We start from the raw sequence: 19,572 nt of genomic DNA, 5'->3' as shown, positions 1-19,572 counted from the left end.
AGAGAAAACTCCACAGCAGGAATATAAAGAAAAATTAAGGTCTAGTAAGTCAGCCAGTTTAATTGTCTAAGTCCCTCTCGGGTGAAACGGTTAGACAGGTTCCTGACATGTATGAGATAGACCCACATAGTGAGAGAGTTAGTCGAAACTCTAAGAGAATACGTTATCGAAAGAATCTTCAAAGTCGATGCATTGTTACTCTATTAATTATGTTATTTCTGAGTTTTACGATTACAGGCATAAGTTATGTTTTACATATATATTTTCCTCCTATCGTTTCACACGTACATTTTTCCTCTAATGTTACAGTAGAGCACACATTTAGTGAACTGCCTCCTCACGAGTTATCCTATCGTCTTGCCATGCGCAATAATACTTTTATCCGTATGTTACACTATTCACACCAGACTAGCAATGCCACTAATTGTTGGGTGTGTGGTCGACTCCCCCCTTTCCAGACATCGAAGGGAGTTCTGCCACTTTTTCCCTATCCGTTTTCACACAATGATTCGTGTGGAGCATGGTCCACGTTAACGTCATCCTCAAACGATATGTCCCTTCTGAATAGAACATGTTTCCCAGACAAGGAAGGTCTTTCCCATAGAACAGGGTTAGATCTAGAAAATGAAGTATATGATCTAGGTAATTTTTCCTCGAATTTCATGGTTTTGAATCTTCAGTCCGAGACTACTCCAGATTTGCCTGCTATTACAGTTCTACCAGTGAAAGGTGAATTATGTGTTCGAAAGAATGGTTCAGTACATCTAGGACACAGTGATTGTACTACTGTGGTCGAGTATAGTGACCGTGGGAAATCTACTTTCAAAGCCTCACGTCATTCTTATTTTGTGTGTGGTCAGACCGCATATGTACGTCTGCCCCTAGATTGGGATGGAACATGTTACATTGCTTTCCTACTGCCACCAGTTTTCCTAGCCCCATCCGATTATCACAGAAACACACATCTAGTACACGTTAGACATAGAAGGGAGGTCGAGTCCCCAATTGTCGATCAGACTGAAACTGCCTTAGAACAGTATCAAGACTTCAATAAAGGTTTCTTTTTCTTCATAGGTCCTGTCCAGAATAGTAAGCTAATACGTAGGCTAACCAGAACCCTTGAAGCAGTAGTGAATGAGACTACTTCCGCTCTAGGTAACTTAACTGAAGAACAATCTGCTATGCGATTTGTCGTGCTCCAAAATCGTCTCGTTCTTGACGTCATACTGGCCGATAGGGGCGGAGCTTGTAGAGTCATCGGATCTAGTTGCTGCATTTTCATTCCTAATAACGCACCGTCTGTTTATTCAGCTATAACCAGACTTCATAAAATTGCCCATCAGTTACACCAGAATCCAGGCACCTGGACATGGTCCGGTTGGCTCTGGAGTATAATATCTGCCTGGGGATGGAAAGTATTGTCATTCCTGGGTATAGCAGTAATGATCATATTCAGTTGTTGCCTATGTTTACAATGTGGCCCTGCGATTTGCGGCTTGTGCGCTACATCTTGTATTCCTAGTCCAAAGTCCCGTTCCAAGAAGATTCGAGACGAGCAAATGATGCTCTATGAACAGATAGATGGTATCATGAATATTGATGTTTTCTGATGGAAACGTAGGGCACAAGGAGGGAATGAGGAAAATTGAATTTTGCCTTGTCATGTGTGCCTACGTGTTCCCCATCCTATGTAATATGTGCATGATTAATATGCATATATCCCCCTATGACCGAATAAAGGCGCAATTATAGTTGTGTCCAACGTTAGTATGTCAGTTATCTGGTAGTTTCCAGTCCCCGTGAAAGCAACGTGAATTAGGCTTCTAGGCCTATGTTGCCAACGTTTTACATTATGCACGTTAGACTTATCGAATTGTCCCCATTTCTAGGCCTCAAAGGGCCTGAACACCAGATTCAAGCTCCAGTCTCCTGAACCCACTCCGAGGAGCGATGCAGCCCCCCTGCATCCCTGACCCTTCGCTTACTTCCTGCCGCGCAGCGCGGTGCCCGGCCTGGCTCTGCCTGCCTGTCTGCCAAGAATATGTTATGCCTACAGTTATCAGTTCAGCTCCGTCTTCACATTCCTAAGCTAACGAACCGCATAAACATCTTCGTCTATAAGTCTAGTCTTTCTGTCTCCATGCAAGAGAATTACTGTATTAATATCCATAGAAGATTCATAGCACACGCAATACACGTAGAATATATGCATGTACCAGCCTTATTGTCAAGTAGCCTTTGCTCTGATGACTTTTAGATTCTATCAACATGTACTCCAAACACCAGATACCAGATATGCTATAGGTACATGTCGTCCTGACATCGCAGACTTTAGTCTCCTCTTCTAGTGCAGAAGTCAGAGCCCCCAGCTCTCCCCAGTTACACGTCATGGCCCGTTTGCGCGCACCACTAGGTTAAAGGTTCCAGCTGCCCAGGTAGCCCCCTCCATGTATCCACCCATTTATGACACTTCTGTGACGTCTACATCACATGTCTTCGTGCACGCCCTGTGCACGCCTTCTTTTTACGCCCATGTGTTCTTATCTTACGTTTGTCACTTGTTACGCCTACTGTATGCAATGCAATTGTAATGTTTTCCTATATATACTATGTACTGTTAATGAGACGTTGCAGCTGCCATTCCATGCCATTCTATTACAGGCTGTTCCGATCCTGTCCCTTCCCTTGTGCCTGATTAAAGCCTGTTCGACTCAGATACCCCGGATCCTGCCTCTTATTTATTGAGCTATCTGTTTTATTTAATGCATAGAAAAATTGTACCAGTAATTAATTATTTATTTACCACAATACAAAGGTTTTTGCTAAATTAAACTGTAGTATTGTATCAAAGTATTTAAAAATCTGACAGATGCAATTTGTTTAATGCTTGCATATCTTTACAATTCATTTTGTCCCACTGTGTATAGTGACCTCTTGTGCCTTGTACGCTCAATAGAAAAACCTCATAAATACAACAAATTAAAGCATAAATATATAAAAAGCAGACGATACATTGAAATCAGTGACCTACTTTCTATTGGTTATTAATGTGTTTTTAAAATAACGTATTGTGAGCTATGACGTAGTAAAACACTCTTGTAACCGAATGCAATTAGTACTTATTCAACAGTGTTTACCTCAAAGACAATGTGTTTAGCAGATGATGTCATTTCCTCAAATAGATTTAGCATTATGATTAAGGAAACCTGAAAAATAATTGGGTTAACCACTACAAGAGCAATTATGTCCAAATCTCTAGAATGCTGCAGGCATCGCTTTTGTGGTAAGGTTAGTTACTGAATTCAAATATATTACTTGTAATTTTTTCAAGCCCTCTTTCCCCTGTGTTCATCATCAGTGATCGGGGAATCATTTATTGTTGTTTGCAGCCTCATAGTACTATTAAATAAATGGCTCTAAAGAATTTGAACAATTGTTTGTCTGTTGGACAGAGAATGATGGCAGTATTTAACAAGCATTTGCAATGCAATAGGTCTAGCATTTGTGAGGGTTTCTGCTATTGGCATTGTAAATGACAATGCCTTTTTAGGATTCTTTTTTTAAAACAGATACATTAAAGGCATTGTCATTTACATTGCCAAGAACTTAAACTCTTGCAAATGCAATACCTATTACATTGCAAATGCTGGTTATGCACCACCTGCATGCTGCAATGTTTTCACAAGCATGCAACCAGTGAAAGTTAGCAGAAAATAAAACCATAGTTATGCACTGCTTCAATTAAGACGTTGGTAGTGAACATCTTAGTTATAGCATTGCATAATTATAGTTTTCTTTTCTCCTAACTTTCACAATGCCTTCAAATACCAAACAGTAGGGAGTAGGGGTGAGCAGGAGGCAGCTGCCGTGCTGGTATGAGAACCAAACAAACGTGGATGACTACCACATTTATGCAAGGACGGGGTGAGGGGTGGGGAAATAATGAGCCCAGTATTGCAGCATGTCCGGAGCCCTCTGGACTGCTGTTAAAAACAAAATCAAGTAAAGCACTTCAAATGTAAGCAGGAACATGGGAGGGACGGAGATGAGACACTGCGAGCATCAGGCGCTATTAATGAGTTTGTGTTAACTTCGGTAGCCGTACATAACATAAGAAATGAGCGGCGGCCATTCTCGAACCTGAAGGTGCCTCGCATAGGAAAGCATGACTTGTCTTCAGTAGGACAAAATAATTAAAGAAAATAGTGCTCACAGACCACCATATAACCACAAAAGTAAAAAGTCCAGTCCTCATGGACGGTTAGAAATGCAGACAAGGCATTACTAAGGAGGGACTAAAAAGCCTATTAACAAATCAGAAGCAAACCATTTAGACAGAAGCCAATCGAAAAGATAGGAGGGGAGTGGGCGGAGCTTCGAGGCCATACTTGAATACAGTATGCTTCGCAGAGAAGCGCATGTGCTGTCCAGGCTCGCTCTAAAAATGATAATTCACTGTGCAGTGACTTCTTCAAAAATAATTTCAAACAAGAGACATTTACTGTGGTTGGCATGATTCCAGATTTTTTTTTAACAACACTTAAATCACAGCACATAGCGTTCCTTAAGCATTTGGAAAGAATGGTTAACACAACCACACTAAATAAGCTTTCTGATACTGATTTACTTTCGACATCTTAGTTGCATTTGTTTACTATCTGTTTCTATGTGTGCAAAAATGTGCTGTGTGTATTCCGTTCACTCACTAAATCTTATGTATTCAAGAAAAAGTTGTTGTCATATTTTGTTTTGTGCTTTTTGTTTTTTTCATTAGAATGCTATCGTGGCATTGGCAACAGTTACAGAGGAAGTTTGTCTAAAACAAGATTTGATGTAACTTGTGCAACGTGGAGCAAAAATATGGAAGACCTCAAAAGGTATGTTTACATGTAAATGTGTGTACATGTAAATGTGTGTCAGTATCATATTATATTAAGGACAGTTCTATAGTAAACAAGACGTTCTCAGATTATTGTGTTTTCGGTACTTAGTTCATATTCATGTCTAGTCAATGAAGATGTGTGTATAAGCAGATGAACAAAGAATTTTTGATGTAGTACTTTACAAGTTCCTTTCACATCGACACATGCTTGACGTGAGAGAGTAATTGAAACCATTAGGCCCATCTTTTCTGAATAAAATCTGAATAAGCCAGACACAAGTTTCTGCCAGCTGCGCTTGATTAAGCAATGCTCTCTTCATCTGCGTCAAACTTTGATTCATGTGCAAGCTAAGTAGAGAGTCATGTTCACAGTGTAAATAAAATGTGCCTGTCCACAGAATGTCAGTGGTTCATAAAGGTCCTTATTGGAGCGCCAAGCTGTTACGCACCTTGAGTGCAAAACATGTCTTTTTATAGTGAACGCTGCCATAGCAAAACACAGGAGAAGCAATGCTTACAAACAAATCATTAGCATAGCCATTTATTTTAAGTCCATTTTGTAGGCAAGGGCTTTTATCTACCTTCACTAACACACATTTTACAAGTGCAGTATGAACATACTCTACACACATGTCCTCATGACCAGATTATGTACGTCACAAAAAAATCACTGCAAGCTTTCCAGAGGAACACAGACCAAATATACTGCAGGCAAAGTTTCAACATATACATAGAGCATGTACACTCTAGTCAGCAGGGGCACATACCAAAGATTTAGAGTATGGTGGTATATTCACATTTTCAATCTCGACCGCTCCTTCCCAACGTTGCCTCTCTGGACTTGTTGAATGATCAGGTGCAAGAGTTTCTTCGGGAAACATTTGTCAGTTTGTTGTAAATGTGTAAAGTTGTGATGTACAGTGTTTCTGCTTTTTTTGTACGATGTCCTGCTTATGAGTTATCAGTTTTAACACCTATTTGCATGCTGTCATCCTGTTGTGGGAGGACGTAACGCACACACAATCCTCTTTGCTTTCTCCTGCCTTCAACAGTGTGGACTTTACCTGTCTGGCAGAAAACAGAACATCTCCAGTGCTGACCTTCACAGACCCTGTCAGAAAGATAGTGGTGGCTTGCTGTTCTCAGATTGTCATGAGCCATACTATACCCTCTCATGCTGAAGAACACTCCTTCTTGTTCCGAATCTGACTCCTCCCACCCTCCTTGAGTCACAGAGGTCAAGAGGTCCACCCTGGGGTGGGCCTGCCTCATCACAGAGGCATAACAAAGGCCTGCAGCCCCTGCTGTGTAGGGGGACCCCAAGCTCCAGGGAGCCCCCTCAGCACAGCACTCTGAGCCTAGCACAGCACTCTGAGCCCGGAGGGGGCCCCTCCACGTTCTTTGCAGGGAGGCCCCCCTCGAGTTTCGTTACGCCAGTGCTTTTTCGATGTCTTTCATTGCTATACTGTGGAAATGCCTCAGTAATCCAGAATTTCATGCCTCATTTAGATGGTGTGTGCCATTTTGTTTCTTCATAAAGTTCAATGGGATATGTGTTCCACTGCATGATGTAATAGAACTGTAGAGAAAAATGACCCTTTGTCCTCCTGGCCCCATCCATCATGTTGTTATTATTATCAGTTAGAGACTATTGTTGTGCACTTCTATGTTCTCCTTCATTGCAATAAAATGCCTATAAAGTGCATGTGAGAAAGTGCCATCTTTCTTGCCTTGGTATGCCCCCACTTTTTTCTGAACTGCTGATGTGCTTGACTGAGTGTGCCCTGGGTCCCTGCTAATCAGGTACCCAGGGCCTGTGTTCCTTCCCTAAAGAGAAAAGCTATGGTGTTCCTTCCCTAAAGAGAAAAGCTATGCTGAAACACAATACCCAATTGGAACCTCTGGCCACCTGTCAGTCCCTAGTAAATGGTACCCTAGGTACCCAGGGCATGGTGACCAGAGGAGACCCCTGAGGGCTGCAGCTCTTATTGTGCCACCCACAGGGGCCCTGTACCCTGGCACCCACACACTGCCTTTGCAGGCTGAGTGCCTAAGTACAGAACTAAAACAAGAGTCGACATGGCACACATCCTCGTGTCCCATTCCCACAGAACCCACTGCCCTGGCAAACGTCAGTCACCCCTCTAGCTGTGTGCCCTATGCCAGAGGTGAGGGCACAGGGGCAGGGGCCCTGTGCTCCTACAGTCCCCAGGGCCATTCCTGGGCACTGTAAGTACAGTGATGCCATTTAAGAGTATATGGTGCTGGGAGGTCGTCATTACGAACTCCAGAGCACCATAATGGCTTCACTGAAGACTGACAAGTTTGGTACCAAACTTCTCAGCACATTAAACCCGCACTAATGCTAGTGTGGGATTTAATGTAAAATGCACGAGAGGGCATCTTAGAGATACCCTCCAAAACCCGAACCTACAATCCACGTCTGGGCTGAGTTGCTGCAGAGGCTGCCACACAGCAGACATGTTGCTGGACTCCTGGGTGGAGAGCCCCCCCGCTCTCCTGGGCCTGCAACAATGCACATCCTGGGCGAGGTGATATGTCTCCTCCCCCAGGATGGATAGGGGGAAGCTTCAAAGGCATACCGCCTCTGAGAGCTTCTCCAGACCATTTGCTGTACCCAGCAACTGGACCCCCACCCGTTCTACCCCCACTCTGGCGGGAAGACTGGCGGGAAAAACTATGTCAGGAAGGAGGGTGTGCCAACCTTTGCCAACCCCACCCCTCAGGTGGAGGAGGTGGGGTGAAGCACAATCCCGGGCTCCGGCCATCTTGAAGATGGGGAGCCCTGCCCAATCCCAGCTAGGCTCCTGCCCCCCTCCCACAGGAGAGGAGCAGGCTAGGGGGTGTCCTCACCCCGGGACAGGGACCCATTGGTCCCTGCCATTGCCCGACCTGTAACACCCCTAAATTTAGTATTTAGGGGCTCCCTGAACCTTCCTTTCTCAGATCCCGATATCAAAAGAAGAAAGAAGATCAAGAAGAAGAAGACCCGCCGTGCAGCTGCTAACAACAGGACAACAACAGCTGACTTGGCCCCAGCCCTACCGGCCTGTTGATCATGGAACCTGCTCCTGCCTAATCCCGGCGACCTCCGCGGACAGCAAGCTTAGGACACCCAGAGGACCTACCTGCCTTGACCCTCTCGAAGATTGGGACTCCCATCAGAGAGGCTCTGCTGCAACAACCCACCTGGTGCCCACCAGGAAGCTCCGGACCAGCCCACTCTGCACCAGCCGAGCCCGGGCCAGGCCAACCCGAACCAAGACCACGAGGACGTCCCCCCGGTGTCCAGTGCCCAAAGACCCTCCTCGACGAACCAGCTGACGCCTGCAGACTCAGAACCAGGGGCCAGCCCAACTGCGACCAGCCGAGGGTAAGCTTTTCCGACCCCCAAAGACACCCCTTCACCCGGCGCCCCGCGGCCCCCTGTGCCTCCCTTTGGGGTACCTACCTGTGCTCCAAGATCCCAACTTACCTCTCAAAGTGCTGGTGGTCCCTGGAGAGTCACCGTCCCCAAGCCTGTAGCCTTTATTCCTTTTTCAAGAATCTCATTGGATATCATTGAGCGCCCGACGGCTCAAAAGCACCCTGCACCCAGCCGCCCGAGTGCCGCTGGCTGTGACCTCTCTGTCCTATCTTACTTCCCCCCTTGCCCTGAGCAAGTGACCAGGAGCCCAACTCCCAGAGCCGCGTGGCCTGCTAGCCAGCCGCCACCAACCAAAGGCCCCCCTTCCCTCATTGGATAACATTGGGCCTACCTACCTCTGCACCTGGCCGCCCCTGCGCCGCTGGGACTGAACTAACTGTACTCACTTGACCCTGGGTCTATGCCCAGAACCCTAACTTCACCAACTAAGTACTCACCGGGAAACCGGTAATTCACTTACCTGCCATTGGATAACATTGACCCAAGTTTGAAAACTGAAAATATTCCTATAAAATCAACCAAAGTCCGAATTCGAAAATACTTACCTGTGATCAGGAGAGAAGTCAGTGCTGTACCTTTCAACCCAGCCCTGAACCGCAAAAGTAATCCCTAGCGGGTTTAACATTAACCTGTATTTTCTCCATAGGGACCCATTGTCTGCTTTTCTATGAAATTTTTTCTAAGTGTCTACTTTTGAAAACTGGAGATATTCTTTAAAAATCATATGAAATACTGAAACGCAATTACCTACCTGTTTTGAGTTAAGCCCCCAGTGCTGGCCCTAGTGCTGGGTTACAAAGTAACGCGATCGTATTTTACCTGTAACCTGAATTTCCTCCCATTGGATAACATTGTCAGAATCACCTTGAAAAGTTTCTAAGTGTGAACTTTTAAAACAGCTTTCTATTCAGGAAAATTCATCACAGTAACTAAAACGTTTTTGCTAATCTGGTTTCAGCTTAGACCCCAGGACTGAATCTAAGATCTAGTCTTGGAACTACCAAAGTGATCCATAAAGTAATCAACTGTACTTTCCTATGAAAATCCCATTGAGCTCAATGCTAGAGTGTGTTTCAGAACTGTGTTGCTTATTATCTATCCTGTAATTATTGTGTGTACAACCTTATTGCTCCTCTACAAAGTATTTACATGAGAGTACTCTTACCTTGAAAAGTATATTTTTATAACTGTTGGTTCTAACAATAAAACAACAATATCTGAGGATATAACAACTATTGGCCTGGAGTTCAGTTCTTGAGTGTGTGAAACCTTTTGCTGACTGAGTGTGTACAACAAATGCTTTACACTGTCGTCTGGCACTGCCTTACTGTTTGACCAAGCTACCACTTTGGAGAGTAAGGTCAGTTCTGAGGTTTAACCTCTGTTATACCTCTGGGGTTGGTGGACTCTATACACACTGTACTTCCTTCTAGTCCAGTATATATAGAGCCACTTTCTCACAGTGCACAAAGGGCATTCTTCTCCATTGCCTAGGGCCTGAGAGGAAAGAAACTTCAGAAGAACTTATCCTAAGCTAGATGCAACCTAAGGGTAGGAGGCTCATTATGATAAGGAGGATGCCATTATTAAACAAGAAAACCATTTCAAGGCCACTATAATCATTACACTTTTAAAAGTACCAGTTCATACTAGATGTCGAAAGGAGAAGGAGACTTTTATCTAATTCATGATTGCTATAAGAAGCTTGTTGACCCTATGTAAATTTGGGTGAACTATAGATAAGATGTTGGGAACTCAACTAATGGTAAACACTGATAATAGATCCAAGAACAAGTGTGGACAATTGAGGACCCCACTCTTGAGATTGTAAAGTCAGGTAATGCAATTAGCAATTGAGCAGTCTGTGTTTTGGATGAGAGAAGTTAACAAAGACAGCATGGCAAAACGGGAAATGAAATTTGCAGTGTGAGCAACAAGAAATCCAGAGATTAACCTATATGAAACAATATAAGTGATTCCAAGACTGTGTTTGAAAGGTGTTGCAGTACTTTCTTCATCACTGACGGTTTGGGTCATCATACCTACAAAACACCTCATTGTTTTTATCTCTGCCAAAGAACCTTAATAGTAAAAAGGAGTTGGGGCAGAGCTAGCTCGCAACCAAGATGGCTGCTTGAGCCGAGAGCTCCCCCGCTTCCTACACTAACCTGGTAAATATCCTGCAGGTAGAGGTGGCCCATGAGCACCTGCTATAAGTATTGGTGCTCCGGAATGTCTGGGGCAGGCAATGGGCGATTCCTGTCCCCTCACATCATATTGAAGAGCTGCTGAAGGCTGTTGGGCCCGAGTGCGCTGCAGGTCGCGGAGCAGCGAGACCTGCCGAGGGCCGCCTGAGGCACTGCGATCCCCGTGGGCTTTCACGCGCCCCTATTGGCAGCCTGGTGGCCTGAGGCGAGGCGGCGAGGACCGGTGGCAAATGGTTCGGCCTGCCGCCCCGCCGACTGACAGTGGCGGCGTGCCAGTGAGGACTTCCTGACTGTGGCTTTGAAATTGACCGCGAGCGCCCGGCTCCAACTGGGCCTGCGGGGGTCCCGGCGATGAGTGAGGCACGGTGGTGAGCGGACAGAGAGGCTCATCACTGGGGAGCGTAGGGCTTATCCTGCGGTTGGCTGCTGCCCCCCCTCTTGGCGTTTCTGGACCCCCCTCTGAGCGCTTTGGGGGTCGCTGACTATACAACGCAGGGACTGCTGGGCGGTAGGCCCTGGGGCCCAGTCATTACGTGAGGCCGTGGTCCTGAGGCCTACAAGGACATGGCGGCTGTCCGGCGTGGAGGCACCAGGCACAGTCTGGACGAGTAAATAGCGCTGCTGGAGGAGAGCGCCCCACGACTGCTGGTGCTCACAGGGCAGGAGTGATCATATACTGTTGGCAATAATTGCGAGGGTGCCCACTACATGTAGCCGTGGATGTGCGAGGTCTACTATCTACTCTCCCCACAACAGTTTCATACCCAGCGGAGCGGCGAGAGTGACTCAAGCAGCACTCACAAGTGCGCGACATCATGCTGCGGGGTTGCGAGGGCACAGTAGCGGCCCCCTGCTGGGCCACTGAGAGCCATTGTACCTTTCTACTGCTGACTGCGCAGCTGCTGTGACCTGCGGCGGAACACGGCGGCAGGCGCGCTGGGAGTCTCTATCGCTCTTTAGCGGAGCTATCACACAAGTGGTGGAGATGGAAATTGGGTCAGTAAAGCCCGAGCGTGAGAGCTGGGACGCGCTGCTGAAAGGAGAGACTGTCATGCACAGACCTCTGAGGTGCTGCCAAGCTCTGGAGTGGCGATCATCACTGGGACACAGCTGGTACATTGTTATTGCAAGTGTGGGGGCATTGACTGGAAGCAGAGCTAACACTCGGTTCTACCTGCCAACTGGGCCTACCGAGTTGCCCTATCTGGCTCCCCTTGGATACCATCTGAGTAGCTGACTAACACCTCTGCCTGGACTGAGTTGCTGACCGGTGAAGAGGAGTGCACAGCACACCGCTGTGAGCGGCCACTAGGATATAGGTAACTTCTTTCAGGTGTGAGAAGAGCGACACAGTGCCGCAATGGGGCGCCCAGACAGAACCCAACCCAAATTGATCTTCGACAACAAGAGGTCCAAATCCAGTGATCCTCCGTCAGGGGGGGAGAAAAACGGCGTGGAGTCGGCCGGAGAGAGAGAAACGTCGGAGCAGGACATCCGCAGTATCTTGATGGCTATGGAAAAGAACCTACAAGGTGGGATCACTTCACTAGGTACTAAGATGGACGCCCTTACGTACCGCATGGACCGGATGGCAGAACGGCTAAATAAACACGCCGAACGCCTCGATATGTCAGAGCGTCGCATCGGTGAAGTTGAAGAGGTGCAGACAACCCTGGATACAGAGCACAAGCAGCTTGCCAGGGTGATTCAACTCCTGCAAGACAAGGCGAAGATTTAGAGGCGCGGTCCCGCAGATGCAACATACGCATTACAGGTTTGCCAGAAACCACACAGACGGGGAACATGGAACTGTTTGTCGCAATGCTGCTGAAAAAACTGCTAGGGGAGTCGGCCTTCTCTGGGATGTTCGTCATTGAGAGGGCGCACAGCACCCTGGGCCCGAGACCAAAACCCGGGGCACCCCCACGCCCAATCATTGCCAAACTGCTTAACTACAGGGATCACGACACGGCGTTGAAGCTCGCTAGAGAGAAGCAGACGCTAACCTACGAAGGCTCCACGCTGTCCCTTTTCCCCGACTTCACTGCCAGGGTGCAGGAGGCGAGACGACAGTTTCTGCCAATGAAAAGCATACTTCGAGACATGGGTAGGGACTACACAATGCTATACCCTGCTAAGTTGCGAGTCAATCGACAGGAGAAGTCCATGATATTCACCGACCCGAATGCACTACAGAAAGCATTCAAGGAATGGCGTAAGGAAGCGAGACACCCACAGGAGGGCGAACGACCAGATGATCCTCTGGAAGGTTCCCTGGACGATCAGGACTGAGGCCGAGCCCTGAGCCTCGAGAAGGAGGCGCATTGGACATACGGTGCTGGGACTGGGTGATGTATAGTTTTGCTATCTCGCTATTGATTTTGACGGTATTGGCCGATGCCTCCGTCTGCCCATTAATCTCTGTACTACTCCACGATTTGTGTTCAGTTAACGTCTGGGGCGGGCGGGGGGAGTTGTTGATGGGCTTGTCACTAATGTTATTCCAATTGTCATTGATAGCTATGGGAAGATATTGACTCACTGACTAAGAGACCCTGTGGCCCCGTAATGCCGCGGCTGCTCTGGCTGCCATTATGCGCACCGAGATCGGTTGGGTTACCTTGGGCTTGACATGGGGGCCCTGATGTAATACGGGGGAGCAGCATTGTATGCTACATATCGAAGTCGTTCACTATGTTTGAGGGGAGTCATCGTGATGTTTGGGATCACTTAATACCAATCTTTATTCTGTATGGGAGGCAGGGGGGGACATTATGTAAAGAACTGGTTCGGCTTTGCTGAAAGCGGACTACCTCTGCCCCAGCGTGTAGCACACCTTCCCCAGAAGTTTTTTTTGCTGAGTGGTTTTTCATGAGGAGGTCTGTTGTGGGGATCAATGCGGGCGGGGGGTCGCGGCCTTGTTGGGGTTGGGCTGACATGGGAGGGGCGGAAGGGGGAACTGCTAAGTTGTTTCATAGGACAGAGGGGGGTGAGGCGGGTTTGGATGTTAGTTGTTAGTACGGACGAGAGTCTTTTTGGCAAGGACATGCAGCGACATCTGCAATTGGCACAGGTCCTGACTGCGATACATGGTCAACTATGCACATTCCAGCCCCCGGCAGGACTCAGGCTCACGCTACTGACACGCTTACACTACTGATGTGGAACGTCAGGGGCCTCAACGACCACCGCAAGGTCAGGCGGGTCCTACAGTATCTCTCTAGACACTCGATAGACATAGCACTCCTCCAGGAGACACACTTGCACCCTGACAGCCTGACTTTACGATATAGGGGTTTGTCGAACAATGTCCACGCAGCGGGATTCACCTCCAATGCCCGGGGTGTTTTAACCTGGGTCAACCCTGAGGCTTCGCTGACACTGACCCCAGTAGCCACCGATGGGGAGGGACGGTACGTCATCACAAAATGCGCTGGTAAGGGACTGGACTTTTATATAGTTAATACTTATGGACCGAACTACGACTGCCCCACTTTCTATATGGCGCTGGCATCTAGGGTGCGCGAGCTGTGTGGAGAACATGTGTTATGGGGGGCGACTTTAATATGACTCAGCAGCCCACGCTGGATAGATCGGATGGCCCCGATAGACGGCCCTCGGCCTCTGCCAAGGTTCTAGAGGCTGAGATGCTGCGTTTGGGGCTGCAGGACATATGGAGGACTAAACACCCTACTCAGGGGGGATACACGCACTACTCAGCCCCACACGACATTTACACCCCCATTGATTATTGGTTGTCTACCTCGCGTCTCCTATCACTGGTACAGATGTGCATAACGCTGCCATGCACCTATTCAGATCACTCTCCAGTACTCATTACCATTCACACGCTGGCGAGACGCCCTTCACCTGCCGCTTTCCCCCCTACTCGCTGTTGGATGACTCTTTCCGGGAAGAGCTAGCTACTGCCATAGAGGAATTCTTTGACAAGAACGTTGGATCGGTGGATTCGTTCTTGACAGTTTGGGACGCGTTTAAGGCATATATACGCAGAATGGCCATAGCAAAGCATGTAGGTGTTCTCAAGTCAATCAGGGGCCGCCTCTCATTGCTTTAAAACAGGCTCTGGGACATTGAGGCGTGACGCCTGTGAGATTCTAGCATGGTGCTACTTCAGGACTTAGCGCAGATGCTCCGAGAATACCACTAAGAGGCGGACGCCGAGGTGAAGCACTTAGGCAAATATGCCATTGCGAGATCCTATGGTGAGGGTGACCCCCCAGTAGCAGTCTTAGCGTGACTGGTGAAGCAGCGCAGACCTAGTACGACGACGCCAGGGCTGCGATCCCCCCAAACTGGGGACCTTCTGCCAGATGAGCAGGTTGCGGATCGTTTCCGGGACTATTATGCATCGTTATATGCCTCTAGGGGGCCGGCTTCGGAGGAACGTATACTGGATTATTTGACACATATCCAGCTGCCATGGCTGACCAACACGCATCGTGAGTTCCTAGTTCGGCCGTTTGAACGGGAGGAAGTCATTTGGGCACTATCGTCAATGAGGGCAGGGAGCGCGCCAGGCTGTGACGGTCTAACCGTGTCATTCTACAAAACGTTCTCTGATTTACTGATTCCTAGATTATTGACACTAGTCGAGCAGATGGCAGAGGTGGGAAGTCATCATAGTAGCCCTTCTCAAACCGGGGAAGCCCCCAGAGGACTGTGCTTCGTACCGTCCGCTCTCATTGCTAAATGTCGACGCGCAGATTTTCGCAAAAATTATCGCTTACCATCTCAGCCCGCTGGTCACCAAACTTGTTGCCCCAGAGCAGGCGGGCTTTGTCCCTAGCCACAACCTCACTTACAACTTGAGGACTAATGTTTGCTGCATTCCAACACACACGTCCAGAAGTCTCTGCAGTGGCGGTCTTCCTGGATATGGAAAAGGCCTTCGATTCTGTAGAATGGCCCATTCTTAGGCAAGTGCTGAGCCGCATGGGGGTTTGAGGCCTTTTTCTCCAATTGTTAAACACGCTGTATTCCTCCCCCACAGCCCGCGTCCGCATAGGCTCGCTAACGACAGCACCATTCAATATTGGCCGCGGCACCAGACAGGGCTGTCCCCTTTCTCCCATTCTATATGCCTTGTTCGCCGAGCCCCGGGCGTGCGCTACGTGAATACCACGGGCATCGCGGTATCCGTTTCCCCTATTACAATTTGATAGCATCCACTTACGCTGATGACACGCTCTTGTACGTACGGGACCCCCGTAGATAACCTCCGGACGGTGCTGCGCGAAGTGGTTTTATTTAGCTCACTATCGGGGATACACGTGAACTGGAACAAGACAGTGATGTTTCCGCTCACGCCGGCTACCAGGAGATTCGAAACGGAATACCCTATCCAATGGACCTCAGATTCAGTGCGCTATTTAGGAATCCAGCTTCACACGGAGTCGGAAGTGGTTCTCAGAGAGAATTACGGGGTGGCGGTATCTAAGCTGGAGGATGACGTGAATAAATGGATAAACCTCCCGTTGTCATTGATGGGCCGCCTTTCTCTACTGAAGATGATAGTTCTCCCACGATTCTTGTTCTTGTTTTGTAACATACCCATGGTATTGTCGGGGGCCTTCTTCAGGCAGCTGCACTCACTTATACTGCGGCTGGCCTGGGCTGGGAAGCAGCCTAGAGTAGCGTGGGAAATACTCATACGTCCCTCTGTGAGGAGGGAGGCCTGAAGGCCCCGGACTTAGAGCTTTACTATCGTGCGGCACAGAGCGCACATGCGTATGGCTGGATTCATGGCCCTGCGGATACACCGCACCTGCGTATAGTATCGATAGTCGCTGACCCAACCCCTCTCCCAGCGCTGATGTCCTGACCCAGGGACCGCCGGACGGGTATACTTCACTCCCTGAATGTCGTGACGCATTCTTGGCACTACTTGATGGATGCACAGGCCTGTTTGCTGCTTTACGCTCCACGGGCGCAGCTGGCCTGGTGTTTGTGGCTTGACCCCTGCAGAGATAGGGAGTGCTGTCTGCACTCGCCTCTTTGGATATCACCCACATGGGCGACCTCTTTGTGGGTGGCAGGGCTCGAGTTTGGGAGGAGATTGACTAGGGGGTGCTTCCTGCTCCCTCCTCCCCCGCTTCCAGTTCCATAGAGTTCGACACGCTTTGAAAGAGTTGCTGTGGGAGGATATGTCAGAACCCCCGGTTGTTCTAGCTTATGATTTTATCGTTAACGCTAAGGAGCCGGCCAAATTAATAGCGAACATGTACCGCATTACACTTACGGAGCGGACAATGGACTATACCAAGCCTCGCTTGGCATGGCAGACTGACCTGGAGGTAGAATTACCTGAGGATAAGTGGAGATATTGTTGCGCAAATGTAAAAAGGGTATCGATTAATGCACATCATCGTTTACTGCATTTCAAATTCTTGAATAGGGTCTCTTACACTCCCGAGACTGCTGATTTTCTACATCTGGCCTGGCTGTGCCCGAAAATATCGGATTTTTGGTGCGCTGTCTATGGAGAAGGCCTTACTGGGGTACTCTAAAGATATTCCGCCTGAAAACAGGCGGCTTGTAGATATGGCCTTATTGGTCGCCAAGAAATGTGTTGCGACTACTTCGATGCATGGCCCGACCCCGACTCTTACTCACTGGTCCCGTGACATGTTATATTGCTGTACGCAAACTGAGCTATATAGCGAATGGCTACCACCCCGCAATAGACCCAAAAACTACTGGGCGCTATACTTAGAGAAGGGTTCTGCTCAGGGCGCACCAGATAAAGAGGAGACAGACACCACACGTGCGACAGAGAGGTTGCTGACAGATACACTGCTTGGCTCCGCAGGGGATACACAGGCTTAGGGGGACACTAGCTGGAATATATGTCTCTATGCGTTTGACCTGTACTGGGACTGTGGCGCAGGTTGGTGGGGGTACAGTGGGGACATGCTTTTATTGCCTGTTGATGCTATTTACTGTGTTGTGATCCTAGAATTGCCAATTGACTGATCAGTACATGCTGTAATGATACTGTATTGTTATCCTAATCTCCGTGTCTGGAGAATGTTTCAAGGCACAGTTTGTTTTTGAAATGCCAATAAATAAAATAAATAAAAATAAAAAAAAGGAGTTAGGATCCCAAAGCCAATTTTAATCCATTTATAGTCCCTAATTCTTAGCATAAGAGCTCCGCTTACCACTGTGTTGAGCCCACTCACTCACACTAGGTGTAGTGGGTGAGGATCCGATGACAAAGCATGCCACAGGTAGTGCTATTATATCCAAGAGATTCCAGGATCACACTAATTTACCTGGCTGCGGGTCCTTCACTATCTTGATGTAACAGGGCCAGCAAATCTCAGATTGAAGAGATTGCAATAGCAAAGAATAACCCTCTTTTGTGCAGTTACTTGTGGTAATCTGGGAGACTGAGGGTTATGGCTTACATAACTTCTCGCTCCCCTTTCTGGTCATATACATATACTAATGTTTATTCCAGGCAGTCAGACAAGGACTTTGTTCTATCACCTGAGAAAAAGAAATTGTTTCAAACATCAGTTGAATGTATGGGGCTTTCCATATTTGCACAAGGGGTTGTCCCAGGGGTGCCAGTGGTCCAAGTAATCTTAGTTATACCATCACCTGATAAAAGAGAAGAAAGAATGGCCTTCACTGTATCTGTCTTGTGAAAGCTCTTACGTAAAGGAGAGGTATTTGTTTGTATCAGGGAATGACAAGAAGCATTTTGATAATGAAATTTTCACAGTATATATCTTAAAACCTTTCACTTTGGGGAATTATGAAGAATCATCACTGTTGACACAAGTGCCTTTAGTTTGGGAGTTGCACTATCTCAGGAATCTGTAGGTAATGAAGATCCAGTGCCATATGCCATTGAGAACCCAAAATGTGACTGATTGACAGTATCCTGTCATTGAGCTAGCGTGTGTTTGTGCCACATAACTTTTCAGGCATTTCAGTTGGGGGGTAACAAATGTGCCCTCTTAACGGATCACAAGCCTTTATTGTACACTTCATCCCCAGGGGAAGCTTTAATTCCACTGCTCACAAAATTATATTTTACTCAAATCTACAGGAAAACTGCTTTGATGTGTTGTACTTAACAAAAGAGCAGATTGTTTCTAGGTCAATGCATTGGCATCGCAAGCAGCAGCATGGAAGATTTTGAAAGACATTCAAAATATGTGCCTCTTTCAGAACAGTGTGAAATTCCCTAGTGCAGCTGTTCTTAACCTTTTGACTTCTAGACTACCCAAATAAATGACTACTGAACACAAGAGAACCCGCTTAAGCTATTTCTATGATTTAAACCTAAAAAATACACCAAACTACAGAAACAAGTTTGGATTAAACAAATGCATAAATTATTAAATATATTGTATTTCATACACAGACAAAAATATATAAAAAAATAATGGGAGAGTTGGAGAGTTTAAATTTTGATTTATTTCTAAAAGACAAAGCAATATGTCTAGCATATTGCTTTGCCTTTTTTGCTCCTAATGTCATTTTTTCTTGGTGTATATTAGTTCTTTGAGGTCATCAATTGTCCATTGCACTATTCTGTCTGCTTGAGGTGTTCCTACAAATCAAGCTAAAGATACCAAATTAATGTTTAGCTTCCAATTCTAAATTTAAAATCTAAACTTACTGCCTAGCAGTATGGAAATATATGGAAAATTAGAATTGGTGTATGTACATGCATTGAGAATTTGAATCAATATCCATGCCATGTTTTTATCTGGTATGGATAGGACTGCGATCTTTCTTGACTTGCACACAGGTAGGACCAAAAAACATTCTTTAGAGATTGGCAGACAGGGTACTCTCCTACAAACGTAACTCAATCAATCAGTCAATCAGGGCTTTTGTAAAGCATGACTAATGACCCATTAGGGTCAAGGCAGAGCAAGGGAGTGGGGGTTCTGCAGTTCAGTTGAAGAGTCAGGTCTTGAGGTCCTTCCTAAATTAAGGCAGTGACTGTGATTGCCTGAGATGCAGAGGCAGAGAGTTCTAGGTCTTCGCTG

The 19,572-nt window shown here is 47.2% G+C and overlaps 1 protein-coding gene across 1 annotated transcript in view; it reads left to right on the top strand.

The window, feature by feature from the left end:
• HGF (hepatocyte growth factor) overlaps positions 1-19,572 on the top strand; it is a 564,049-nt gene that overhangs the window by 303,576 nt on the left and 240,901 nt on the right. The window contains exon 10 of the mRNA XM_078674176.1: positions 4,775-4,877. Coding sequence (XP_078530302.1) covers positions 4,775-4,877 — 103 coding nt within the window. The remainder of the gene's footprint in view (positions 1-4,774; positions 4,878-19,572) is intronic.

This window comes from Lissotriton helveticus, chromosome 1_1 (genome assembly GCF_964261635.1).
Source record: "Lissotriton helveticus chromosome 1_1, aLisHel1.1, whole genome shotgun sequence".
NCBI classification, from domain to species: Eukaryota; Metazoa; Chordata; class Amphibia; order Caudata; family Salamandridae; genus Lissotriton; species Lissotriton helveticus.
Note: the sequence above shows the minus strand (reverse complement) of the source record. Positions and strands in the feature narration are given on the sequence as shown.